General features: G+C 47.7%; 1 protein-coding gene across 5 annotated transcripts; it reads left to right on the top strand.

Moving 5' to 3' along the window:
* The first annotated feature begins 201 nt into the window (after nucleotides 1-201).
* On the top strand, nucleotides 202-25951 carry STEAP3 (STEAP3 metalloreductase). Of its 5 annotated transcripts, none has more exons than XM_032694035.1 (5): nucleotides 202-335; nucleotides 13719-14202; nucleotides 14657-15184; nucleotides 16699-16863; nucleotides 22570-25951. In XM_032694035.1, exons 2-5 carry the CDS (start codon nucleotides 13720-13722, stop codon nucleotides 22858-22860), a joined length of 1467 nt encoding a protein of 488 aa, XP_032549926.1. In that variant the 5' UTR covers nucleotides 202-335; nucleotide 13719; the 3' UTR covers nucleotides 22861-25951. The 5 variants fall into 5 exon arrangements, with proteins under 5 accessions (XP_032549926.1, XP_032549925.1, XP_032549927.1 ...); XM_032694034.1 differs by lacking the exon at nucleotides 202-335 and adding an exon at nucleotides 752-855; XM_032694036.1 differs by lacking the exon at nucleotides 202-335 and adding an exon at nucleotides 1181-1306.
* Nucleotides 25952-27902: the final 1951 nt, after the last annotated feature.

Raw genomic sequence — 27902 nt, 5'->3', positions numbered from 1 at the left:
CAAAGTCTCCTAACTGCAGGGACTAAACATCGCTCTGCCCAGGCTACAAACACAGATCACATCAGCATCTCCCCAAATATGCCACAATTTGGGGACAGATGAAACCATCCCTTCAGGTCCCTCCCCTCCATGCTCCTCTCCTCTACTGAGAGAGATAACCAAAGCTCCCGAGGGATTTGTTTTCAAGTCCCTGTGGGTTTGTCCCAGTGCTGTTGCCAGAAGACACTGCCAGCTCTCGGCAGTCCCGGAGCGTCTATCGGAGCTGGTCTATCGGAGCGGGGCCGTGTGGCTGTGTTGGGGTGGTTGCAGCAGGACAACTCTTTCTCTGAGTGTGGGTAAGAACCATTATCTGCTCCACACCTCGTGGCACAGCTTTTCAGAACAAGTGCACGGCCCCTGATAGCAGGGCCAGAAGCGCAACAAGCCGCACCCGTCCATTAAAATAAGACACAGGCTGGCTTCGAAATGCGTTTATAAATAGAGAAATTAAGGTCTGCCTTCGATTCCTGTCTGTAATGGACACCGCGACCCGGCTGCCCCGGCAGCGGTGCCCTCCTGTCCGTGCGTGTTTAACCTCGGCACGGCAGTGCCACCCGGGCGGGCGCTGCGAGACGGGGCTGAGGCTCCCACCGCTCCCGTGCTCCCACCGCTGGGCCGGGCAGGGCTGGGCCGGGCACCGAGCCGGGCTGTGCAGAGCCGCGCCGGGCCGGGCTGTGCCCAGCCGAGCGGAGCTGAGCGAGGCAGTGGCTGCGGCCGCGGCGGGCACACGGGCAGAGGGCGGAGCCCGGGCCTGACATCACGGCTCCGGCTCCCGCTCCCGGACGGCGCCGCTCGCCCTCCCGCCGCCGCGCAGAGGTGAGGACCGCGGGGGACGGGCACCGCGCGGGGACGGGCACGGTCCGCGGCCGGCGGGGCTGAGCCACGGCCGGGGCTCGAACCGGCAGCCGCGGGGCGCGCCGGGCGTGCGGTGCAGCGCCGGGCGGGGGTGGCTCGGCTCGGCTTGGCTCGGCTCGGCTGCCCCCGCCCGGGGGAAAACGTCTCGGGTCTGCGGGGGCTCCCCCGCCGCGGAGCCGTGCCTCCTAGGCTCCCGTTCCGGGATCCCCACGGCCAGGCTGCGGAGCGGGGCTGGTCCCTCCCCGCGGCCCGCTCCGCCCATGGGCTCGGGCAGCGGGGTCCGGGCCCCCGGGGAGGTTTCGGACGCAGCTGCCTCGGTGCGAGTGTTGCGTTTGGGGCTGGAGACAGATCTCGGGTGGAGATTTCCGCGGGGGCCGGTGTGTCCCAGTCCGAGCGGTCACTGGAAAGAGAGGTCGGTGGGATGCTCGTCCCTGGCAGGTCCGTCGGGCTGCGATGCGGGGTGCCCGCGGGAAGAGCTTTCCCGTAGCTACTGGACACATCTGTGCAGATGCGGCAAACTCCCTGGCACCGGGCAACCCCCCCCCCTCCCCCGAAACAGCTGGGGTTTGCTGTTCCAGGTGATGTGGTCCTCGTGAGCGCAGCAGAGATGGATGGATGGATGGATGGATGGATGGATGGATGGATGGATGGATGGATGGATGGATGGATGGATGGATGCACTGTGTTCCTCTGGGATCACTTGGAGTTTAGGTTTCACTTTTCATTTTCAGCTCTCCAAATGCTTTGAGGAGATGAGTGGCTTCTTCCAGCCAGGGAGAAATCAGCACTGAGATATAAAAAAACTTGGAGAAAATCTTGGCCAGGGCCCAGGATCCCTCAGAGGCGAGTGGGGAGGGCTGTATGGTTTCTGTACTGATTTAGGGATTTGTGAAAGCTATAAAGATTGGATGCTTATTGGGGAGGACTTCAGCATTTGATTTGTGTCAGAGTAACAAAGGATGAAAACTGTGAAGGAGTTGGAGAGCTGACTTTGTAGTACGACCATCCCTCAGATAATGTAACCTGTGGTGGGACTTTCCCTGTATCGTGACCCTGGTTAGGGTGTAACACCTGCCTGGGGGGTACACAGGGCCGTCACAGCCCCATCAGGGAGCTTGGGGAAGGGTTTGTGTTCCTAATGCCTGCACCACACTGAGCAAAGCAGAGGGCAGACAGGTACTGAAGACCCCAGATGATTTCTGTCAGAATAGTCTAAATAAAACTAACGCACAGAAAATTGGCTCCTGTGGCCAGAAACCAAAACTGAGAGACAGCAGGAGAGGAAGGCCATCGCCTACAGCATCAATACTCTGTGGGCTGGGGAGATGCAGGATTAACAAGATTTAAATACTGCATCAAGCTTAAGTTTTCTCCTCTTTTAAAATCACATTTGCCATGAAACAAAAGTACAGTGATATAAGATGCCGCAGTCACTGCACATATTTGATTTCCTCTGTGACTGTAAAGAAGAAAATGTTGATGACTCAACAAGTCTGTGTTTAACAGAACCACATCAAACCCCAGGAAAACATACTCTTTGAAAGCATAATAATTTTTTGTTGTTTGCTTTGCTTTTTATTTTCATTTTGGGTTTGTTTTGTTTTGCTTTTTATTGTTAAGAAATATGCTTTGACTGTGACCTTGTAACATCACTCCCCTAAATAGAAGCAGGTTTAGATTCAGGGGAAACACATTTTTTCCGATGGTGGAAGAAGTAGGCCAGCCATGCTATCTCTCTTGAGAGGTGGGAAAGGCAGTGGCAGCTGTGTTAAGAAACGTCTCATACTAAGAATTAAAACCCACCAATTTGTTATCTCAAAGTTTACCATCAGTGATTAGAGTTAGCTTTTTGTCAGCCCCATAATGGAGTAAAATGCTATTTTCAAATTTTAATTTACTGCTTCTCATAGGGTAGTGTAGTGGGTTGACCCTGGCCAGATGCCAGGTACCCACTAAAGCCACTTTCTCACTCTCCCTCTGCAACTGGACAGTGGAGAGTGAAAAAAAATACAGCTAAGGATTCATGAGTTGAGATAAGAGCTGGGAGAGGTGAGTTACTGATTATCTTCACAAGCAAAACAGACTCAGAGTGGGGATAGTGCTTAAATTTATTACTAACAGGATCAGAGCAAAAGAGTGAAAAGTAAAATAATCTTAAAAACACTTTCCCCCCATCCCTCCTTCCTTCCATGGTCTCCCTCCCTCCTCCCCCCCAGCGATGCAGGGGGATGGGGAATGGGGGTTGTGGTCAGTTGTTGTTTCTGCCACTGCTCAGGGAGAGGAGTCCTTCCCCTGCTCCCGTGGGGTCCCTCCAACGGGAGACAGTCCTTGATGGACCTCTCCGGTGTGAGTCCATCCCTCAGGCAGCAGTTCTTCCCAAACTGCTGTTCTGTAGGTCACTCCTCCATGGGGTGCAGTCCTTCCCCAATGAGCTGTACCGATGTGGGTCCCCCACAGGGGCCACAAGTCCTACCCAGGAAAAACCTACTCCAGTGTGGGCTTCCCTCTCCACGGGCTGCAGGTCTCCAGCAGGACCCTGCTCCATCTTGGGCCTCCCATGGGGTCACAGCCTCCTTCATGCATCCACCTGCTCCAGCATGGGCTCCTCCATGGGCTACAGGTGGGTTTCTGCACCCCGATGGTCCCCCATGGGTTGCAGGGGCACAGCTGCTCCACCCTGGTCTGCATCAGGGGCTGCAGGGGAACCTCATCTCTGGTGCCTGGAGCACCTCCTGCCCCTCCTTCTGCACTGACCTTGGTGTCTACCTTGTTGTTCCCATGTTCTCACTCCACTCTTCCCTGGCTGGAATTCTTTCTGTGCCTCAATCTTCTTTTCTTAAATATGTTCTAACAGAGGTGTTACTATCACTCCTAATTGGCTCAGCCTTGGCCGGCAGCAGGAAGTCCATCCTGGAGCCAGCTGGCATTGGCTTCACGGGACAAGGGAAGCTTCTAGCAGCTTCTAACAGAAGCTAGCCCTGTAGCCCTCCTGCTACCAAAACCCAGACACAGAAACCCACTACAGGTAGTTTTCCCTGCAGACCTGCAGTGCATTAAACAGCTTCCCGTCTTCATCTAAGTGAACTGTTGCTTAACTGAAAGGATAAAACATTTTGAAAGCATGTTGGTGACGTGGGAGTTTCCATCACATTTCCAAAAGCCATTACATACTCTGGGGCCTGAACCACTCGAACATTTTTAAAATTTTCCCGTGGTTTAAGGAGCTGAGACAGAAATTCCTCCCATCCTTTTTCCAGGTTCTCAGATTTTCAGTGAGTCACTCTAAAGCCTTGGTTGTGGCAACACGTGTGTTTCTATTTAGTTTGTATGAACTATACTACGGTAGTCTTTGGAAAAAAATGTCCTAAGAGGTCCCCATGGACTATAGGCTTCAAGAACCAGGGTCTGTGGTAACGTGTCCACCACTGAAGTAGGCTGATATCAACTACTGATCATGGGCAAGCACTAATAGTTCATAGAGTCATAGAATAGGTTGGGTTGGAAGGGACCTTAAAGATCATCTTGTTCCAATGCCCCTGCCATAGGAAGGGACACCTTCCCCTAGAACAGGTTGCTTGCTATAAGCCCCATCCAACCTGGTCCTGAACACCTCCAGGAATGGAGCATTCACAGCTTCTCTTGGCCAGTGCATCGCCACCCTCAGTGAAGAATTTCTTCCTTATACCCTCCTTCAGTTTAAGGACATTCCCCCCTGTCCTGTCACTACAACCCCTTGTGAAAAGTCCCTCTCCAGCTCTCTTGTAACCCCTTTAGGTACTGGAAGTTGCCCTAAGGTCTTCTCGGAGCCTTCTCTCCTCCGGGCTGAACAACCCCAACTCTCTGAGCCTGTCTTCATAGGAGAGGGGCTCCAGCCCTCTGAGCATCTTTGTGGCCTCCTTTGGACTTGCTCCAGCACGTCCATGTTCTTCTTATGTTGGGGTTAGATACCAACCTGCATCACTTCAGGTGCTTAGAGTAAATTAACTTCTCACCACAAGGCTGTCCTGGCCAAACGTGGGTGCAGGAGTCAGTGCTCCAGCACAGCTGGCTTTACTAAACTCATTCAAGACCATCAAAGAGAAACCCCAGACAGACAGACTTGGCCAGCCAAACAGCATCAGCTCCCTCTACAGCTGCCAGCACAGCTTGGCACAGTATGGCTCTCCTGAGCAGTGGTGAAATACATGGTGTTTGTACTCATTCAGCACAATGAGTGGGGCTCCCTAAGTCTTTGGGGTCCTCAGGAGAGGCATGTTGTGCACACCTGCACATATTTGTCTCTCTGAGCTGAACTGCAAAACCCCTGCCAGTGCAGTGGAAAAGGTGAAGCAAGCTGGATCTCCTCTGTGGGATGCCGGACCAAAGGCATGTTTTGGCCAGGCATAGGCAAACAGTGGGGAAGGAAGGGGAAGGCAGAGTGCTCTGGGATCCTGGCATGTCAGGGAAGAGAGTTGATTTTCAGTGAAGAGCATCTCTCTCCTGCCCAGCTCCACCCATCTGGGTCCCCAAAGACTGACTACCTGGTCAGCCGATTGCATTTGCCCTGTCTCTCCCAGGATCTTCGCAGGAGCTGCTGGGAAAGGTGGAAGAGGTAGAACATGGGCCTACATGAGCTTTGTTGCCCTTCCTGGGCAGAGCTCCATGTTTTCACCACTGGGCTGATTCAGGGCTGGCTCAGAGCTACCTGTGCTGTGTGCACAGTGTGTCACGCCTGTGCTCCCCAGGGGGAAAGCAAGGGATCAGCAAGAGCTGGGCTGGCCCTCTGCCATAGGCTGTGTCTTCCCTCCCCCCCACACTGCCCCCCAAGCCATCTTCTCCCCATGTGGTCCTGTGCATCTTCTGAGTCGCTGGGAGAGGCAAAGTCAGAAACACAAGGGTGTGCTGATCTTGGAGACCCTTCTAACAGGCACTGCGGTGTGGAAATAGCCAATACAAATATTTAAATGCACACTCAGTGCAATTCCTCCCTGTCTTTCCTGGAAAGAAACAAAGAGGTTTTAAAGAGCTGGAGCCTCTGCCAGCTCCCTGCAGTGACTGCTGGAGTCAGGTCTTGCCATCCCTGAAGCCCTGGAGCTCCCAGCAGAGCAGCACGCGCTGCCCGGAGAGGAGCGGAAGCACCAGCTCATTGCAGGCAGGAGCACCTCCTCCCAGCGTGTCTGGTCGCAGGGCATTACTAGATCTACCTGAGAAACTTCCACCATCCTGACTTTTGGCTGCTTCCCTGTTCTCCTTGCACTTTGGAGAGGGGAAGGCTCAGAAATAGGTGAGTCACTGAGATGATCATTAACTTGTTAAGAGCAGCGAGAGATTGAAGACCGCCAAAAAAAGCAAGAGAAGCCCCATAACACTTAAGTACAGCACCTGAAGTTGTTGTAAACCACCCCTTTATATCGCTGAAGAACTGTGAGCTGATAAGCAGAGGAAATAACCTTTTCATTCCAAGTCACATCAGCCAGATACAGTCCTGTGTGCTGTGTCAGCAGCACTGCTCTACCAAACTCTGTCTTGCTTCAGGTCTGTACTCTCCATGGTCTTACAGTGAAACCTCTGGGCTTCCCAGACTTTCATATTCCCATTTTGTGATGTTTTATTACAGGGCAGGTCTTTCTCAGGCTTCTCATTACTCTATCAACACAGTGGGCACAGGCAGCAAGATCTTTTTGCAGAAGAGCAAAGGAAGCTCTTTAAACAAGGACTTTGCTGTAGAAAAGTGGTACTGCAAAGGGGGGGTCCTTGCCTTTGGAGACAAATTTGGAAGAGGAGAGTTTGCAGGCATCTATGGCAAAACCTGTTGGTAACTGCTTAAGAGTACATAATTTTGATGAAAACAGACCAAAAGTTTGTTTTCCAGTTCTATATTCCAGGTGATTTTTCTGCTCAGCATTGGGTGTTTAACCTTGGGGAGGGAAATTATTCCTACAAAGTGACCACAGGCTGGTGTAGTTCTATACAAAAACTGTAGCCAAAATGTCTGAACTTGTGTGGGGAAAAAAAGAGACTATTTTGCCCCTGTAGGAAATTCTGGTAGGCCTTTCTCCTCTACTTTTCTCTGTTTTGAAAGATGTTCTTGACTTTTGGTCATGGTGAAGAACATCTTGTGGTCAGGGACATGCCTTTGGCTTCACTGCTGGCTTCCAAAAACAACATTCTCAATATTTATCAATGTTTAAACCTGAGGGTGTGCGGAGTGGTGAGGGTCAGTGCCTGTCAGCCCATGTTTTCATTAGCGGGTGATGGAGTAGGGAGGCACATACTGAATTTGTAGGTGACACTGAGCTTGGAGGGACTGGAACCATTTTAGAGGAGAGACTAAAAATTAAAAATCGTTGGAGAGCTGGTCTAAAAAAACAGGGACAGTGTTATGTCCTGTGTGGTCGGACTGACTGACCACCTGGACACTGGGTGAGCGACCGGCCAGACAGTGGCCGTGGGGAGCCAGAGGATAGGGTGATGGACACTGTGCCCCATGAGTCAACAGTGTCACACAGTTGTGCAAAAGCAAACACTCTGCTGGGATGAAGAAAGAGAAATGGTGTGTTGGGGAAGCAGCGTCTCTGCTCCAGCTGGTGCCTTTTAGGGGCTCAATTGGAAAATGCAGTTCTGGGCATCCTCCAAGAAAAATGAGAGCAAGGAACAGAGGCTGAGTTGTTGGACACCCTGTAAATAACAGCTCTGATGGAGAGTTGGGTTTCACGTGGGCAGGAAAAACTGAAGGGAGATATGAAACCTGTTCTCGAAATGCAGAATGTGTCTGCAGAGAATGGCAGGGCAAATCATTTGCTGAGTCCTTTGGGGGTAAAAGAGGAAGCGATGAGGTTAACTGGATTGAGAGATTAAAGAGGAGAGAAAGCAGGTCTCTGCAGGAGCTTATGGAAGTGGTTTTAACAGACAAATACCTGATAAATGAGATAATCAGGTAAACACCTGCCCTGGGGCAAGGGAAGGGATGAGGACCTGAGAATACAAAGTGCATTAGGGTGGAGAACAGAGCAGGTCTGTCCCCACCGCATTGCAGGGGACAGACTCAGCACCCACTGATGCTTGCTTGGGGCAGGACCATCTACCCTGGGACACATCCCTGTCCCACCTCCCCACTCCAGCAGTAGGGTATGGGGTGAACAGCTTCCCGTTCCCTGTCCCATATGCCTGTGGGCAAAGAGGCCGAAGGACAGCAGCGGGGAGAGCCCAGCTCCCAGCATTTCCTCATTCTCACATCCTGGCTGGCAGCCTGGGCAGGTTTGCGACATGGCTTTTCTGGCTGAGGCAATAACGATTTATACCCTTTGCCAGTTTATGGTTTGAGCCACTGGGGATAAAACTCTGCTTTGGAAGGAGAAAGAGAAAAGGGGCAGCAAGCTTAGTTTCCCCAACTCCTTCTCTCACCTGCAGAGCAGGGTAAGTCATTTCCTGTCAGCCTGAGCAGCACTGAAAGGTCTCCAGAAATGTGAACCAGAGCCGGGATTAAAGCGGCTTTGGATAAACCCTTTTGTTACTTAAATCTCTTCCAGTTCCAACAGGTTCAGGTTCATGGTACTTGCTGTGTTCCTGGGAGGGGTGCTCTGTGTGTGGGAAAAAGACTTAAACATTTGATTTTCCTTGGAAATAAAAGAGTTGTAGCCAAAAAAATGAATATTTCTGCTCGCAGCAAGACCTGACTGAAGGCTTCAGGTCCTGAACGTTCCTCTCCAGCTGGAGGTTCTTGAGGGTTAACACAGCTGGAGATGCTCTACAAACAGAGGCTGTAGGGCTTTGGCTTCATTGTTCAAAGGTCCCTCCATGCAGACTGAAAGACCCCTGGAGGCAGAGATCACCCCTGTCCTCCAGTGTGTGTGTTTGTGGGGCTGTGCTCCATGAAGCCGGGTGCCAGCCATGCAATGACCTCTGCAATGACCTGACCATGGGCTCTGATACGTCATTTGATTCCTCATATGCCTTGCTGGTCTTTGAACCCATGTGCTCATTAAGGAATGTAGATTATAATTGTGTGCTTTATGTCAAATAACCCCCAAGCAGAAGCTGAAGCACAGAGCAGGCTCTCTGATGACCCGCACTGAGTTGAATCCAGAGCTTCTGGAGACTCAGCTGTGGAAGGTCGAAACAAAACCTGACCTCAGGGGAAGACACAAAAGCAGTTGTTTTAGCAAAGACTCCATCTGTGAGGCTGAGCTCAGAGATGAGTTTTTGTGCAAACAGGAACCAGTTTGCTTGCACAGAACAGGATATTATTTGAGCTCCTTATGAGATTGCTGCCATGTTCTTCAGCAGAATTTGACTCAGTGATAAGTTTAAGGCACTACCTTTTTATTAGAGTTATTGTAAAACTAACTTGTCTTTTATCTGATAAATCTGAATAGCAGGGCAGTGAAATGAGTCTTAGTTTTTTTGTCCAGAACTGAAGCGAAGCTCATGCTTTGCTGTTCGAGATCCATCCTTCTTCAGAGTGTACAACTCAAACACTTCCAGACTGCAAATTACAGGAACCAGCTAGGCTATCCTGCTGCACCAGAGGACGTGAGAGGGGCCCAGAAAGATGGTCTCATTGTTAAAGACATGGTCGAAGATATCTGGGTCGTCCCAGACAAACTTGCTGGAGTCTCATCATTGTTAGTATCTTAGTCCTCCACGTCTGTTGAAAGAGGATAACCAATGAGCTGGCTCCTCATTAGCTGTGGGGGATGATCTGCTTGGCAGATTGACTGCTGTGAGCCCAGAGACACCTGAGTGGGCTCCTGCAGCCCAACTCCATCCAGAAAGTCTGTCCTGCTGCAAAGCTTGCATGAGGCCTCTCAGTGTGGGCAGAGAGGCAGAAAAACCTTGTTTGCCTGGCACTGAGCCTAAGCTAACAGCCTCTGCCAAGCCTCAGGTGCAAAATATGTAGAATTATCCCTGTTTTTCTTCTGTGAGAACCCCTCCCTCCCTCTGCCTGGGCAACAGCGATTTGACTGCTTCGTTTCACTCAGCTTCTCTCTGTCTGATCCCATTCTTTGGGGCAGAAGTGGCCTTCTGGCCAGTTTTTTAGGGTGCCTGGCAGAGAAGAGATCCCTGTCTTGCTCACTGCCCATCATTGCTCTTCTCCTACAAATAATAGCAGTAATTGCAATGCAGTTGGTGAACTGCACGTGGGAACAAGTGTGCTACAGCTGGACAGACCATCCTCACACAGTGATATAAGGCTGTCAATTAACAGTCTAGCTCAAGGGCAGCTCTGTATTGTATTCAATATTTTAGTTATGGAACTGCTGCGCAGTTAGGATTGAAGTTAGTTTACTTCCACTGGGCTGTGCTTTAAATCATTTTGTACCTTCCTTGGTAAGAAACTGATATTGAACTGGCTTTGGATGGGTTGACCTTGCCCTGGAGAATTAGGTTTGGCAGGGAGAGTTTTAAGCAGGTAACCCATTGTCCATAGGTGCAGAAAAAGAAGTATGGACACGGTAACTCAGGGCGGTGGCAGGAGATGGGGGTCTGCATGCTCTGCAGAGATACAGAAGTGAAAAAAAGCTGTTGCCTAATCAGACAGTTCATTGCCAGGCATCTGTTAGGCAGAAACCACAGTGTTTGTCTCAGTGAAATGCGTTTATGGTGAAAGAGGGATTTTCTCTTCCTTTCCTCGGGAGGATTTCAGCGCGTGGCAGTGACAGCAATGCAACCCACGGGGGTAAGCAGCAGCCAGCGGCAGGGACCACTGTGCAGCAGGGATGCAAGGGCTGTGCAGCAGGGATGGGTCCTGCTCCAAAGCCCCAAAGTCAGAGCATGACTGAAATAATCACACCAAAATCCACAGAAAAGATTTTGCGTCTTCTTACTTTTTAACTGCCCTGCTGACTTCAAAGGCCATATAATTATGTCATCCCTTTTAATCAAAATAACTGGAGACAGCAAAGCTGTTTATCTCCAAACATTCCCAACATCTCTATACGTGTTCAGTGGCAGCTACAGGACGGAGAAAACATACTACAAGAAAATTTGCTTGCAGCAAAATTTACATCCTAGTGGGAGCACAGAGAGAGCTTTTGAGGTGCCTTAAAACAATTATGAAATGAGTCTGTGGGTAACGATCGCTTTGCCACTCTGAATGCTGATTTCTCTCCCCCTGGCTGAGAGCCAGAGATGTGTTTCTTTATTTTGGGATAATATTTTGTGAGTACAGGTGGTGGAAAAGGAGGAGGGGTGCAGGAAAGCAAGCTCATTATGCTAAACAATAGCGTTGGCCCTAGAACAAATAGTTCTGGCCATGAATAAATTTAAGTGGAGCAAGAAGGTTTCTAAAAGGTAAGGCAGTGAGTGTTTGATAAAGCGTCTGATAAGAAGGGACCAGGGAAAAAAACCATCTTTTCAGATAGAGCTGCTTTACTTTACACAAGGGGTTTCCTGTTGACCTGAGCTCCACTTGTGAGGTCACTCCTCATCTCCAGAAGTCTCAAATGGTCCCTGCTCCCTCCTCACCCATGTGTTTCTTTTCCGAACTGAAAGCTCTCATCATCTCTCTCACTCTTTCCCTATGGCCCTTTCTTAGGTTTATTCCCTTTTTTTTTTTTTGCAGTGGAATGAGCAGAACTGCAGTGTGCTGTTCAGTCTATGGATTTATAGAGTGGTGTAGTCGTGTTGTCTCCACTGTTTTGTATGCCTTTCCCACTAATTCCTGGTGAAACTTCCTAGTGACTGTGATACACATGGAATACACCTAAGGCAGGGGTGTGTGCACAGGCAGCAGCCTGGGTTAATCACTGACACAGCCAGCATCACCAAATCAGCCTTGCTTGGTGAGAGGCAGGGAGAGCATACAGACCTCTGCCATAGAAACAGTATTGTCTCTGAAGCTGTGGTGGTTTTGTATCCAGGACAGTGAATTACAGCCTCAAAGTCCACCTGCTGAAGGTGTTTTGCAGGCTTTCGATGAGGAACAGGACTGAGATTGTGGTTGCTGTGTGAGAGTAACTCCTCCAGTAACTCAGCTGTGTTTGATGTGCGTCTGCCAGGGACCACCAAGTTGGTATTTTCAGAGTCATGTGACACTCTGATCATTTTTCTGAGTGTTTCTAATAAGATTACAGCTCATTAAAGTGTACGTATGCTATGGGGGATTATGCCCATAGGCAGTTCTTGGCATGTATCAGTAGCAAATTTTGGTGCTCAGGCACTTGGAATGAAGAGGTCCTTCTGCAGATTCTTCACAATAAAGACTGACTGTCTTAAATGATTTAGATTAGATATTATGAAGAAATTCTTTACTATAAGGGTGGTGAGACACTGGCACAGGTTGCCCAGAGATCTTGTGGACTCCCCATCCCTGGAGGTGTTCACAGCCAGGCTGGATGGGGCTCTAAGTAGCCTAGTCTAGTGGAAGGTGTCCCTGCCCATAGCAGGGGTTTGGAACAAGATCTATAAGGTCTCTTCCAACCCAAACCATTCTATGATTCAATGATCATCACACACAAGCTCTATCTTCTCAATATTCACTCCCTTTCCCAGATCACTTATGAGCATGTTGAACAGCACAAATCCTCAGGGAAATCCCTTGACAACCTATTTCCATTATGAAAATCATTTATTTCTTCTCACCCTTTGTTTCCCATTGGTAACTATTCATGCAGAAGCACCCTTCCCCTTTGCACCACTACTGCACCAATCCCAGAAAAGCCTTGGGTGAAGGACATTTCCAAAAGCCTATGAAAAACACCTCTGTGCCAGGGACCAGGTCACCCCAACCAAATGGTCACCTTCACTTTGAAAGAACTTGACCAGCTACAGGGCACTCCAAAGCCAAGTTGTCTCCCTCCCCTGTATATCACACATTTGTTAATGATGGTCTTTATCATAATCTCTAGCAGTGTGCCCAGTACAAAAGCCAGATGTCCTGGTTTGTATGTTCCCTGAGCCACCTTCTGAGCCCTTTAAAAATCTGACCTCTGGGAATTTGCCATTCCTTAAGGGTAAATTTGCTGTTCCTTCAGTCGGGAGGCAGATTTGAGCCACAGGCACAGGCTGAGAGCAGTCTGGCAGTTCCCTGCCCAAGTTTCTTCTGACCTCCAGGCCTAGCTGCTGTGCTGCCTGTGAATTTATTGATCTGCTTAAAACCTCTCCATGCCCTCAATATCTAATCTGTTACAGGGCAAAATTCATTAACATTTGTAAAGCTCATCAAGATCTTTCATGAGCAAATCTCATCATGTTTTAATATATTTTTTAAATGTCACGAGTAAGTTCTCATTACTCATTAAAGAGCTGAAGGAAACAGCACTTGCCAGACCCAAATATTCAAATAGGCAAAGGCTGCAGCTCTCTTAGTTTATCACTTTTAGAACACTTTCAATTCAACTTCAACTCCCTGCATTGATTCTGCTCCTGCAAATCAGAAGCACCCACCGCTCTGGCTTTTCCAAATGTAGGCTCAGGGATCCCTTTAGACCCCTGGACCAGGATTTTTCAGGAGATGCCTGGTAGCCACATGGGGATCTGAAAGCTGCTGATCCCAATCACTCGTAGCATTGCCCTGGCTTTGCAGTGTGAGATGGCAGCAGGAGGAACAGCAGAGGATGGATGAGTGCATCCAGCAGGTGTTGGATCACACAGACCTGGGAAACCTCCCTAAAAGGCTTTGCCTTCCAACCTAGCATGGTATTGTGTCCCCCTCCAATGGTGCTTGTACATTACTGCACACTTGCTGGCGGGTTTGGCAGATGGGTCCTGGGCTACTAGGACTAAAACGACATTCACCTGTTCAAGTGGCCTAAGTGGCACTTTTCCCCATGACTGCAGGTGTGATCTGGGCCTCTTCAAGAGCTCCACAGTGAGTTGGTATTTCTCCTTGGTTTTCCTGCCAGGATGTCCAGAGGAGACATGGCCAAGCCCCTCCTGGGCCATGGGAGCACGGAGGGTGACCCCGGCGTGACGCCCACGTCCGGCCGCACCATCGGGGTGCTGGGGAGCGGGGACTTCGCGCGGTCCTTGGCCATCCGCCTGGTGTGCTCCGGCTTCAAGGTGGTGGTCGGCAGCCGCAACCCGAAGCGGAAAGCCAGCCTCTTCCCTTCCGCGGCAGAGGTCACCTTCCAGGCTGAGGCGGTGAAGAAGACGGATGTCATTTTTGTGGCGGTTTTCAGGGAACATTACTCCACCCTCTGTGACCTGGCTGATGTGCTGGCGGGCAAGATCCTGGTGGACGTCAGTAACAACACCGAGATCAACCATCACAAGGAGTCCAACGCAGAGTACTTGGCTTCCCTGTTCCCAGCCTGCACTGTGGTCAAGGGGTTTAACGTGGTTTCTGCGTGGACGCTGCAGTCAGGTGCCAGGGATGGAAACAAGCAGGTATTGTTTTCTTCCAACAAGGGCTAAATCACAACTGCTTCAGCAGCTGAGGTCTGGCAGCATCACCAAATGGCCTTAGGCTCCTGGAGGACTCTGAGTGCTGGCCATGGCATCCACCCCGTAGCTTCTGTGTTTCTTTGCTCAGAAATGAAGTACCCTCACTCACTTCATGCTTTGTAGTCTTTGAAGCATCTGCCTAAGTGAAAAGTATTGTTTAATTGTCTGTTTATCTAAATAGAGCCAGTAAAAAAAACTGGCAGTGCACATATGAAAGGAAACCTATCCAGGAGAGAGGTCTTTGGCAGTTGTGGTAAATCCCTGTCAAAAAGCCTGCCAGGAATCATGATGCTCAGTGGAATAATGTAGGCTCCCTGTAATACAGTATCCCTCCTGATGCACTCGATCCCAGAAGCCTAATCTCCTTGTCCTATACGTATATTTCTGTTTGTTGCAGGTTCTGATTTGCTCAAATAACCAAGAAGCCAAGCGCACTGTAGCAGAAATTGCTCAAGTCATGGGATTCACCCCTGTGGACATGGGCTGCATGTCGTCAGCCTGTGAGATCGAGAACATTCCCCTGCGCCTCTTGCCAGCCTGGAAAATCCCCATCTTTTTGGCTCTAGGGCTTTTTCTTTGCTTCTTCACTTACAACCTGATCCGGCAGGTCATCCACCCTTTTATCAGGGAGCAGAAGAACAAGCTGTACAAGATCCCCATCGAGGTGGTCAACACGACGCTACCTTGCGTGTCCTACGTCTTGCTGTCCCTCGTCTACCTGCCTGGGGTGCTGGCAGCCTGCTCGCAGCTCTACTATGGCACCAAATACAGGCGCTTTCCAGACTGGCTCGACCAGTGGCTCCAGCACCGAAAGCAGATCGGTCTCCTCAGCTTCTTCTGTGCAGCCCTGCATGCCGTGTACAGCCTCTGCCTGCCCATGCGCCGCTCCCACCGGTACCTGTTAATCGAGACGGCCGTCAAGCAGGTAACGTGGGTGCTCCTTAAGTCAGCACCCGGAATAATCTACATCCAGGTGTTGGGTGGCAGGCAAAGCAGGTGTGGGACAGTGGGAATAAGTTGTTACGTATTGGAGTCCTTTCCCTGCAGGTCAGTCACACGCCACACACTGGGCACCCACCCACCCACCACCTCAGAGGGTGTTCCCTGTGCACTTACAGCCAAGCCTAGGAGCCCCGTGCCATTGCTCCCCAGAAGCACAGAGAAGCCTTTGAAACCAGCCTTGCCTGGCACCTGGCATGTCTGAGACTAAGGCAGAGGCAGGAAAAATGCCAGGAGAGGAGAAATCCAGTGGGGGAGAGAGCAGAGTTTCCCTCAGCTTTTCTCTCTAGATTTTGGGATATCCCTGTTTGTTCATACTGATGTTCACAGTATGTGCTGCTGGAGTGACCAAGTCATAACCCAGGGCAGGTTGTGTGTCCTTATCACAGTGTGCCTTCAGGAGCTTAACAAAATAGTGGTGAGGAACTGGTCATAGTCTAAGAGAAGGAGTAAATGGAAAGGGACTTTATTGCCTCATTGAGACTCTCGGCATTGTTTATCCAGTGTGAGATTGCTGCCTTCAGGCCGTTCAGCCAGCTCTATAGCTCAGCAGTGCCACGGGAGAATGTAATTTCTCTCTTTTGTGCCCCTAACTTCTCACTGCTCCACCCTACTCCCTCCCGGGATGGCACAGGCTTTGTGCAGCTGAGTGGGGAACCTGCTGAAGGAACTACCTCACAACCAGTCTGCTTTCTGCACTGGGGTATTTGCACAAGTGATTCCAAATGTGTATCCCAACACAGAGGAGGGAAGGGGCTGTGGGGGCAGAGGGGAGCAGAATGGCTGGTTTCAGCAGCAGTGCCTCTTCAGAGCATCAATCAAACACCATCCCCAGCCTCTCAGCTCCAGCCTTGAGCAGGTCCTTCTCAATTGCCACAGTTGCACATTAATCTCAGGCAAGCATCCTGTGTTCATTTCCCCTCTGCCTCCTGTTTTCTAGCAACATCTTTGTTTAGTATATTAAACCCATTTAATGGGCTAAAGAGGACAGTTCTAAATGTTCCTCTTTGCCATGCAGTATAAAACCCATCTTCCCTTCCATTAGCATGAACAATTTCCCCCCAAATGCACTTAAAACAAAGGTTATTAGGAGAGTACTGCATATTCAAGCATCTGTATTTGTTTTCTCATCTTTAAACTAACTTCTCATTGTAATTATCTTTCCAAATGTGACTTTGGGGCTTGCTGCTGTGGTTACGGGCATGGGAGCTGAGAGCATTCAGCAGTTCTTCCCAGCAGGCTTCAAATCAAGTCTAGCTTTGCCCAAATGGTGGTGGGATAAGGGAGCATTTCCACATCTCCCAAACAGGCAAATAGTGCTGGAGGTATGAATAGGACCAATGCTCACCCAGGAAAGCTGCTTCCAAAACCAAAACAAACAAAATTCAGTTCCTCTATTCCTAAGTGCTCCATTTTAACAAACCTTCATTGTCATGCCAGGCTGTGGAGAAGAAGATGAATATCTGGGTAGAGGAGGAAGTCTGGAGAATGGAGATTTATATCTCTGTTGGAATTATTGCCCTGGGCTTGCTGTCGTTACTTGCCATCACTTCACTTCCATCCATCGCAAACTCTCTCAACTGGAGGGAATTCAGTTTCATTCAGGTAAAGTTGACATTTGCCAATGCCAGAGAGTGATTCTGGAGAGTCAGGCCCTCACACAGGCCAAGGAGGGCAGGGTTTGACCTGCTGTCCCAGCCCATCCCTGCTCCAGCACTGCAAGCTGTGCACTGGTGTCAGCAGCAAATCCTGCTATGCCACAGCTCCCTGTGCACCCCAGAGCCATGGATCCCTTGTCCAGGAGGTTACACGAAGAGGGGTCAGAGGGTAGAGGGCTATAGTGTGTCTTGGGGTCCGTGCTGCTCTCACACAGGAGTTTGCCCTGTGTGAGCACCGCAGAAGGTGCTTCTCTCAGGGGGAAGGGGAAATGCAATGTGTCAGTGGCATGACACATGAGGATCAGCGGCAGCAGGGCTGCTGCAGGGAGTTTGCACCAGGCTGTAGAGGGCAGGCAGGTAGCCCACTATGGAGGCAGCTGGCTGCAGGCCACAGATCTGCCCTTGCATTTCAGGGAGAATGAGCTTCTGAAAAGGAAAGTGCCTGAGAGGACAGTGCAAGGGAAAGACAGGTTTGGCAGAGCTTGCATGCACCCAAGTATTCAGCAGATAAGTTCGAAAAGGCTTAGACTGGTCTATGAAGTGCCAGAGCTCAAGCAGCACAGAGAACTGGGTATGACACCAATGAAAAGTCCCTGTCTGATTCTAAAAACTGAATTAGGAAGGTAATTTTTTCCTTCTCCAGAGTCAATGAGTGGTTTAGGAGCCGTCTTCCTGCTTGCACCAATGCCCAAGTTCCTGAGAGTCAAATTCCTTTAGTGACCTGAGTCTACTCCATGGGACATTCACAGACCCCAAACTCGGGAGCTGCTGCCTTTTCAGGAATGTGCTTGGAGCCAGGCTTAGGGCTGACTAACAACGATAGCAGGGAATGAACCTTCCAAGTATGCTCTGCACATTAGAGCTGATTTTGAGGCCAGATTCCACTCACTGTGTCACAGTCGTATCCCACAGCCCTAAACCCCCTTGTTACTTGTGCCTCCTACACCACTGCTTTTTAGCATGCACCAGGCTTCATGTCCCACTGCAGTGACCCACGTGGTACCCCAACACGCATGAGCCCCCGTAGGACTCCTGCTCCTCCCCTGCAGAGTCTCCCTGTGCTCCACGCTGGTGCACACCTAACCCTTCCAAAGGGGAGGGCAGGGTTCAGGGATGCAAACGTGAATATCTTATCATCCAGCCTCTGTTAAGCTCTGTTGAAGCTCTTCAGTGGTACATAAATAATTCAATATTCATTGGAGCAGGAGTTTGAAGTCTGCTCCCCTGCTTCCCCCACAAGTGCCCCGACCAACAATGGCCAAGTCAGTTTGTCTTTTTTCCTCTCTTGCTATGGGCTAGCCAGCAATTATTTACACTGAGTAGAAGAGCTGCACCAGGAGAGCTTGACCCCAAGAGATCATCCCCTGAGGAGAAGAGAGACCTGGCTTTAAACCTCTCCTTCAGATTGAACAATGGGAGCATATTAATTCTCACCACCATGTTCCAGGGGAGGGCTGCAGCTGCTGGGACATTGGATAAATTGATACTGACTTAGGCATCTCATACCAGGAATCCTAAATGAAGGGAAGTATCTTCTTGCAGCCTGGAAGGAGGCTTTGAAACCCCCTGCATTTCCCTTTGGCTCCCCAGGCAGCCTGGCAGCTGTCCTGGAGAGTGCTGGCATTGTGTCATGTAATATATATGTTGTCACTGCAGGTAGTGCTGCCATGTCCCACCACTGCAACACGACTGTCGCATCTGCCCTTTGGGAGCCCTTCCCGTGTCTTTCTAAGGGTATGTCAGCACTGGGACCAGACAAATACATGATGGTCGGTTCCAAAATAGCTCTTGGCTGCCCCACATGGGAACTGGCTGGCTTAGTTCGTGGAAAGATACACCTATTTCTGTCTGCATGGAATAAAGCATGACAGTGTGACATGAGCTGATCACATGTCAGAGAGGCACAGCTGGTATTGAGCCCTACTGTGGAAATACCATGTAAAAAGAGCAGGTTACAGGTCTCTTGGCATGTTACCTTCCATATTTATTTTTTTAATGAGGGTTGTTTTAAATTATTTACTCCTCAATAGGTTGGTGATGCCTTTCTTGAGGAAATTAAAAGAGCCGCTACAGCTACTGCTTCCAGGCTCCAGAGGTTACATTCACATAGCTCAGTGTGAGCCTCCCTGAATTAATGCACAGTGGCACAATGTAAATACAAGGGGTGAAGCATGAGGCTGCTTTCTCAAATATTTGGGTTTTTTAACATTTTTACAGCATGAAAGAGGAGAAATGCAAAGCACAGACATCCCAGCCAGATGTCTTCCAGAAAATGCATCAATTTGTTACCATCTCAGTTTAAATAGATGATGTTTGAGAGATGCTGTACCAAAAGCCACATGTGAGACAAATTCAGGAGCCACTTAGTCTCCTCCTTATCCAGAGCATCACAAGTCTGACATTTTCCAGTGTTTACATCTGTATTAGTGTCAAGAGATATACTGCCACAGTCTTAAAATATACATCTGTTGCCTGATGGGATGAAAATCCTGTTTGTGTTGTTGCCAAGGCTGTAGAAAAAAAAAGCTAATTTTTCATAGTAGCTCCTGCACATACACAAATTTCAATTAAATGTGGTTAAATTGAATACACAGTTCCCCTATGTGTCCAGTTTTGATTAACAGGATATAGACACTGGATAGCAGGAATGATTTGTGTGTAATTCAACTTATAGGAGACATTTTTAATGTTCCCCAGTGATTTACAAATCAACTCTAATTGGTTGAGAAGTAAAAATGTGTATGATTGCCTTTACCTTCCCATCCTGAAAAGTCCTCCTGGAATTTGAAGGTTGAATTGACCTGGTTTCTTTCATAGTTCATGTAGCACAAGATGTAAAGAATCCGTAACCAGACCTTTTCTAACCCTCCTGTCGACAAAGTGCGAGAGGCCAGAGCCACTTCCATGGAGCTAATGACTTCATGGCTGCAGAAGTCAGGAATATATCTGGGTCAGGAAGGGGCTGTTTGCTTTTGGTGCTGCCCAGACATTTCTAAATGAGCCACATGTGACTGGATCAGCTTCACTGATGCATTACAGGGAGGTCACAGACACCAAGGAAATAGAAAATATACATAAAGGCTGCATTAGTAAGATAACAACTTCATGCAGCATCTTTCAGAGGGCTTTAACACTTTATGAGAGTACTGGCCCCACATTCCCCATGTTGTGACAGTGCAAAAGAAACCTCTGCCTGTTTAAAACAGAAAGGTTTCATAGTCAGAAACTGCATAGAGAGGATAAAGGAGAGCAGAGACTCAAAACTCTGTGTGGTATCTGGGCTAATCCTGCTGGCAAATCAGCCCCATGGGGTGCTCAGCAGGCTCTGCATCATACTATACTGAATGTATGCAGAGCTGTACATACTGAACCAAGCTGCAATCAGGAGAACTTTTGTTTTTTCTGCACTTACAGACCAACCTGTACCCAGCTGTCAGCTTGTCTGGCGGGTGCAGCCATGGGGCTCTACACCACAAATCCCAGGCACCCCCTGCTCTCACCAATCAGCCTCTCATTTGTGTTACAAGCAGATCAGCCCATTGCTGTTGTCAGAGGAGCTGCCAGCCCTGATTCCAGCCACCAGCAGCTTAGCCATTCTTTTTTTGCCAATTAGCTTTTTGTTTCATGTGCCCTGCCATTCACACACAAAGGTGGGTTAGGAAGGGCCTGTCACCTTTTGTCCTACTAATTTCCACTCCTGCTCTCCCCCAGTACTATCAACAGTTGAAAGAGAAATTGTAGAGGAACAAACTAATTATCTCCAGCTCTGGCACCTCTTCCATGCATAGAGCCCTGCTCAGGCTGACTCTGAACACTTCCTCTGCCCAGGGCAGAAGGCATCTGCTGCCCTTGGACTTCACTCTGTCCCCTTTCCCCTGCCCTGCTTTACATCTCTGCTCTGCCAGATGAGTCCCAAGCTGATACTTCCAACCTTTTGCCACCCAGCGTTTTTTTTTCCTGTTGGAGAGAAGCTCAACTAATAAATGATGAACGATCTGTGGGTCAGGTCCTGCTGTTAGGTTCAACTGCGACCATGGCATGTTGCAGCAAACTCCTTAATTTTCCAAGTGCAACTAGTCTTGCCCTTGTTCAGGTTTGCTGCTTGTTACCACTTTGGTTTGGACTTGGACATGGCTTCTGGTAAGAATGACATCTGTCCCTGAAAGAAAGGAAAAATGTGGGTTTGCACGCAGGGCTGAGGTTCAGTTCACAGAACTGTTCCCAGCTCCTGGCATGACCTTGAGTAATGCTCAGCTGTAACACAGAAGGAGTTCCTTACTTTGGCAGGGTCATATAGGTGAAATCTTGGCAGGACTCAGTGACACTCACATGACTGCCTGACAGATGCTGTAGAAATGAAGTACCGAGATCTGGTAGCACATTTTAGAGCTGTCCTTCCCTTCCTTGCCCAGTCTTCTTAGCTGCTTAAATGATTAGCTCTGAAGTTTAGAGAAGTCTTGGTCTAGTTTTTTGGTAACAACATGGTACATTTTTAAAAGTCGTCTGGGTTTTTTAATAGTTTCCCAGCAATCAAAAATAGGAGGGGAAGGTTTGAATTGAGTAGTTTTCCAGATGAGACTGGTTTTTCAAAAGAAAACATGAATCCTTTTTCCCATCTTGCCCTGGTCCCTTATTTCCCTGCTGTGCCCTTTTTCCTGGACATATCTTCAGGAAGACCCTGTTTCTTGCTGATTTCTGATTAGCTGCACCAAGACAGATATTTTGGCTTGTAAAGGCTTCATTCCCTAAGTTAGGAACATCAGCAGCAAAGCTTGGGAGCCCCCATCTCTGATGCCGGCAGGAAGCCACAGATGAGGGAAACACAGTTTAAAACCCCTCTTTGAGAGCAACCCTCAGAGGGAGCTGGAAATATCCAGGAAAAATGTTGTCTCTAGGGGTGCTTGGGAGCATGATCTCAGCTGATAATGGGGGAAGTTCTTGTCTGCAGAACAGGGGCTGGGTTCTTGCTGCCTCCCTGAGTGGCTAAAGAGCTCTTGGCTCTCCATTTCAAAGGCTTAGTCTACCACACAGCCTGATGGTCTGGCTCATGAACAAACACAGATCTCTAGGACAGAGAAGGAAACCCTTCAGGGCTGTTGCTCACCTCAGAACAGAGCACTTGTGTCTCCACAGTCTCATTTTCCTGTAGGTGATACCAGTTACCTGACAGTGTCTTCGCTCTGTGCGAAGCCACAGCTTCACAGATTTCCAACAGTGCCAGCTGTGGGTCCAGAGCCACGATGCTGATGCTTCATCCCTCTCACCAGCCATGGACTGGGAGGCAGTAGAGTTGGCAGCTGCAGCTTGGGAGGAGCATTTGGGAGCTGCCTGTGCCCACCTGCTCAGCAGGAGCTGGGGGCTGCTGTTTCACATGGATGTAGGAGCCCACATCTCTGCTGAGTTGGCAGCATCTTCCAGGAAACTCCTGCTGAGTTCCTAATATCACACTTAACCTCTAATTAGAAAAAGAAAAATGCAGTCTGGCACTCTACCCAGGAAAGGTTTCCACTCATGTTTTATTCTGTCCAAGAAACACAGGAATATTCATTGCTTTCTCTGTGCTATGTACACTTACAAAATGATGTAAAAAATACAGGAAAATAGCCAGGCACAAGGTCTTCTGCTAACTGTCGTGTGTTTCTGTTCCTTTTAGTCCAGCCTTGGATTTATTGCCTTGGTGGTCAGCACTCTGCACACGCTCACCTACGGATGGTCGAGGGCCTTTGATGAGAACCAGTACAAATTCTACCTGCCTCCCACCTACACCCTCACGCTGCTCGTCCCATGTACTGTCATCATTGCAAAGGTCATCTTCAGTCTGCCCTGCATCCGGCACAGACTTCTGCGAATCAGGAGGGGCTGGGAGAAGGGGAGATATGTCAAATTTGTTCTGCCCAGCGCAACAGGGGAATATTCAAGTGGGGAGACCTCCAGCAATGTCTGACAGCCCCAGCTGTGATGGAGGATTTCAAAGCACTGTCAACGTTTCCATAAAGGTGTTTCTTTTTCTTAAATAGATGTATGTTTTGGTATAATTGTGTTGTGGATAAAAAATAAAATTTGGTGACTTTAGAAAATGGATGACCATGAAACTAGTTCAGACAGTAGCAGTTAAATTGTATTGCGGATTTTGCTAGAACAATTATTGCCTTAAAAATGACTGTGAAAGCTGAGCTAGGAGCACTAAAATACATGGGAAACTGATGGACTCTGTTAGTCAGATCAGTCACTTGAGGTGCTGGCTGGCAGCTCCCCAAACCAGTTCTTCTCGATTGCTTCCCTAGCTGCTCTCATAAATTTCAATGCCTTCTTTTAATATGAAGTTGCACCGATTTTCTGGGTTTATGACAGCAAAGACACCCTGCCTCTAGAGTGTCTGGATCAATCAAGGCGGTGAGGCTTAGAAAGATCAATCCCCTCTGGTTTTATTCTCCTCAATGAACTCTATGGACAAGTAAGAACAGCAATATCCATGTTACTAGTGAGTGCAGATATTACTGAAAGCATCCAAACCTGACAGCAAGCCCAGTATCCCTGTTCTCTCAAATACGGACAGAATTTCTGGTCCTGGAAGCGGTGCCTGGTGCATGTTTATAAGCTGCAGAAACAAAGCACCTCTTCCAGCAGTATAAAAACATTTGAAGAGAGAGATAACCCTAACACCAAATGTCTGGTCTGCACGACTGGCTCTGAGATGAGAGCTACTGCTCCACGTTCTCTGTTTTACTGAGCCAGTTGTATTTGATGGAAATAGAGCAAAGATAATTATTGGAAAGACCTGCTGCTTCACAAAATTACATGGAGAAAACCAAGGCCTTCCAGCTGGCATTACATCAAATAATAGGGTGAAGCTTTTAGAAATTGCTGTCACCTGAACATTCCAATTTAAGCAAAAAAACCAGCAGCTCTAAACCCACTGGTTTTACTAGCAATAATAAGATCTCTGAACAGTCTTGCATAATCAGCAAGTCTTGACCACAACATGAAAACACAGCAGTTGTACATTTTGGGCACAGTCCTTCATTGCCTTGCACCTTCAAAAAAGTCACTTGCTAAGTCACAAAGCAGATATCAAATGCTCTTCAGACTTCACACCCACTGTGGACAAGGTACAGGGCAAAGAAGATTTCTCTCCTAATTTCATGTTCCACCTGTTGCTTTCTGTCTCTAAGTTCTTGCTCTTTATCAGCATAATTCTTTATGTTTTGGCCATCCAAATCATCAAACAGCCAATGGACAGCCATTCACAAAAGCTCATTTTAAAGCAAGCAATTGGGATGACACAAGAAGACTACCTCAGTCAGGTCAGACACAAGGACATGCCTGGAATAGCTTTGTTTTCCTACAGTTAAGTAAAACACACCACTCAGTGTCAGTATTGCTTTGAGAAACAACAGCTGTCAGCCCCAAATGAGCTACAGTTTGTGGGACAAGAAAGTACTTTTTACTAGACCAGTTAATATAAAGGATAGGGGGAATTATCAACTTTGGGGCACATAAGCCCTTCTACAAGCCAACATTGCTTCTGTAGCCTGGGTGAGTTCTACACAGAGAATCTCAAGAACTCCCTGTTTAGCCTTAAGTAACTATAGTGAGTAATATTCTCCAAATATTGTTCATGTGGCCAGTGATGATAGTGAGGGATTTCAGTTCTTGCCTAAGACTTACAGTAAATTTCCAAATGCTATTTGCTGAATAGAAAGAAACTGGCTTGAGGAAAAAGCCTAGATTTCATAATCAGGTGACTTTTTGTTTGGTTTGTTGGTTTTTTTGGCAACATGGGGAAGGTACCATTCTTTCCCCCTGTCCCCTTCAGCAAGCTGCTGTTATTAGGTTTACACCTCCAGAACCCAGATTGGCACCTGACCAAATCACTCACCAAGTCTGCAATCACTGGCCCAACACTATTTATTTGTGGTTTGGTGATAGGTTAAGTTTCCACATGGATCTGCGATAGTTTCACCTGAGTATAATTCCACCCACTCCAGTTTAACTCATCCTTGAGGGAAAACTGCATTCTGCAATCTTGGTTTTTTAGTTGTCTTTTCCATTTTATCATCAAGTAAAGACAACATAAAAGCACCAGTTTACACTTTCTGGTTACAATGTATTTCAGTGCCTTTTTTTTTTTGCCCCATCTTAGCTTCTTTTCACACCTTTAGGCCAGGCAAAACTATTGCCTGGTGGCAAAAAAAAAATAAATTAGAAGGCAGGGAGGCAGGAAAAGAACATCACACACAGGCTTGCAGGCTTTGTCTTCGAAGGAAAAACTGTGTTTTTATTGTGAGTCACTGCAAGGTTAAAGTCTCACCTTTCTGTTCAGCAGAAATAAGGTTTGCACCCTTGCTTTGTTTACATGACTTTCATGCCCACATACCCTTTCCCATGGCAAAGGGACAGTTTTCCTGAGCAGAAGTGGAGTCAGTGAGTCAGCATGGTGCTTTTCAGATGGATACAAGCCCAAACTGACAGACAAGCCAGCTCAAAATCCCCACAGCATCTAAAAAAAGGCTGGTGAAGTGTCTCCAGGTAACACCGGTGCCAATACATTGGCCTGTCAGCCACTATCCCTTTTGAACACTGAAAACAATTCCTGTAAGGGCAGAACAGCATTTCACATGGTGGCCTCTGTATGCATCTGGTCCTTAAAACATGTGACACGACAGTTTGAGTAATTTCTTCTGACTCTGGAATGCTGAAAATTAGAGTGAGGAATTTTTCAATTATCTTTTCTGTAAGCATCTTTTGGTGTGCATAGGACATTCAGTAAGATTGGCTTAAAATTTAGCAATTAACTGGTTTTGTACTTGAAGTTATTCTCTCTTTCTCTCTCTGTATATATGTACACACACATATATATCTTATCGCAGAATATATAGCTGGAATGTAAATCCTTTGTATTTTTATTTTCTGTACTGCCTACTATGTGCCTCTGGGATATGTAAGAACCAATTGAAAAGCTGTAACAGGAAGGCTAGTTTTAATTACTGGCATCTGTAGTTATATAAAGATATTCTGAAGGGTCTACATAATTATATCAGAACTCGTTTGAGTCTTTTTTCCCTCCTCACTCTAAACAATACCATTACTTTAATGGCAGTAGTAGAGTAGTGTGATTATCTAGAATTTAACCACTAAGAAATAAAACCCACTACAGCCAGCAGCTTGTAGAATCTCATTATCAAGGTAATAAAATGATCATTGCTGTGACCCGTGGTGCCAGGGCTCAATTATGGAGCTCCTATGCATGTGGGAGGGCACAAATGTGTACAGACATACATTTCATTACAAGGGGCTACTGATATTACACAGCACTTGTAGCACAGGATGAAACAAGCTTAATTCACTAAATAAAATGTCCTGTTACAGAGTTCAAGGAAGAAAGAGGTTGAGATGAGGGTCTATGGAACTGCAAAGAAAGATGGAGTTTTAATACTATAAATTTGTTCTCTACTTCTTAAGTCACTTTTTCATACAAGTGGCACGCCAGATCAACCAACTTCTGGATCTGCAGTACTGCATTTTAATAAGCTAATTTGTAAGTTGATTTTAATGAGTCCATTTAAATTCTGAGCTGAAGATTAACCTGTGCAGGTACAGTTCTCTCACTCCTTTGGTTTTATAATACAAGACTTTTAACAGTGCAATTGGTTTCTTGCTCTTCAGGGATTTACTTAAAAAGTGATTTATCAAACTACAGTTAAATCTTTAGGGGCATGCACTTGCTTCAGCACCTCTATGCAATATATTTCCTCCAGTCTCTCCAAGATGGCCAACACAGCTACAATCAACAACAAAACTTGGTGTTATCCTTGAGCTCTAAATTTCACACACTAAGCTAGTGGGATTTGCAGACTGTGCCTCAGGTTTGAGGAACAAGATTTGTTACACTAGGACACTTTTGTTTTATCTGTTTATTGTGCCTTAATAAGCAGCATCAGTTTTGCGGAGTTTCTGCAGGAGGTTTTTTAGCACAAGTGAGAACCATGCTCATTTTAAAGCTGAGTATACAGCATACAGCACCAAGATACCATCTATGATTAGGGACAGTTCTTGTTAGCAGAGCATGTGCAGGACATTCATAATCAAAGACTAAAAATAAGCATTGTGTGTGTCCAGCCAGGAGGATCACATATTACAAACCATACTATTACTGAAACCTTTCAAAGACCTAAAGTGACAGTAGTATGGTCCTCTTAGAAAGATAATCTGCTTTAGATTTAGAAACCTCAGCACTGGAGGACCCACTACAGCTGCTGTTCAGCTGGTTAGTTACTCTGATTATCTGTTTCCCATATCTGATCTGCAATTAGCTACCTTGCTGCATGCCAGCCTGCTGGCTTAAAGAGCTGTCTACAATCAGATGTCTGCCTTTAAGTAGCTGTCCCATTCAGTGCTCTAGAAAACAAAGCTGCTGGGCAAGATTCAAGTCTGTTTTCTGCAAAATCAGTTTTATTCTATTTGGGAGGGATGGGGCAGGGGAATAGTGTGAAGAAATGGCCATAATAGTAACTGCTAGGATGTGAGGCTCTCAGAGCTAGATTGCTGCTTTGACTGTAAAACAAATTGATGCTCTCCTTGTTGGATGTACACAATCATAGAATCATAGAATTTAGGTTGAAAAAGACTTTTAAGATCATCAAGTCCAACCATTAACCCAGCACTGCCAAGCCCACCACTAAACCACATCCCCAAGTGACACATCTACATGTCTTTTAAATACCTCCAGGACTGGTGTCTCCACCACTTCCCCAGACAGCCTGTTCCAATGCTTCACAACCTCCTCTACTGCAACTTCAGGATATTTCCTCTTGTCCTGTCACTCATAACTTGGAGGAAGAGACCAACACCCAAAAGTAGTCTTGAAAACACCACACTTTCCATTTTAAAAATCATAGTTCACTGAAGAGAGGGGGTTTCCCAAATTGCCCTTAAAGAATATAATCCTTGGGCTTCAAGTTGGAAAGCAGAATTAGACCTTCCCAG

This window comes from Chiroxiphia lanceolata, chromosome 7 (assembly GCF_009829145.1).
Source record: "Chiroxiphia lanceolata isolate bChiLan1 chromosome 7, bChiLan1.pri, whole genome shotgun sequence".
Classification (NCBI taxonomy): Eukaryota; Metazoa; Chordata; class Aves; order Passeriformes; family Pipridae; genus Chiroxiphia; species Chiroxiphia lanceolata.
This window is presented reverse-complemented; position numbering and strand designations above follow the sequence as displayed.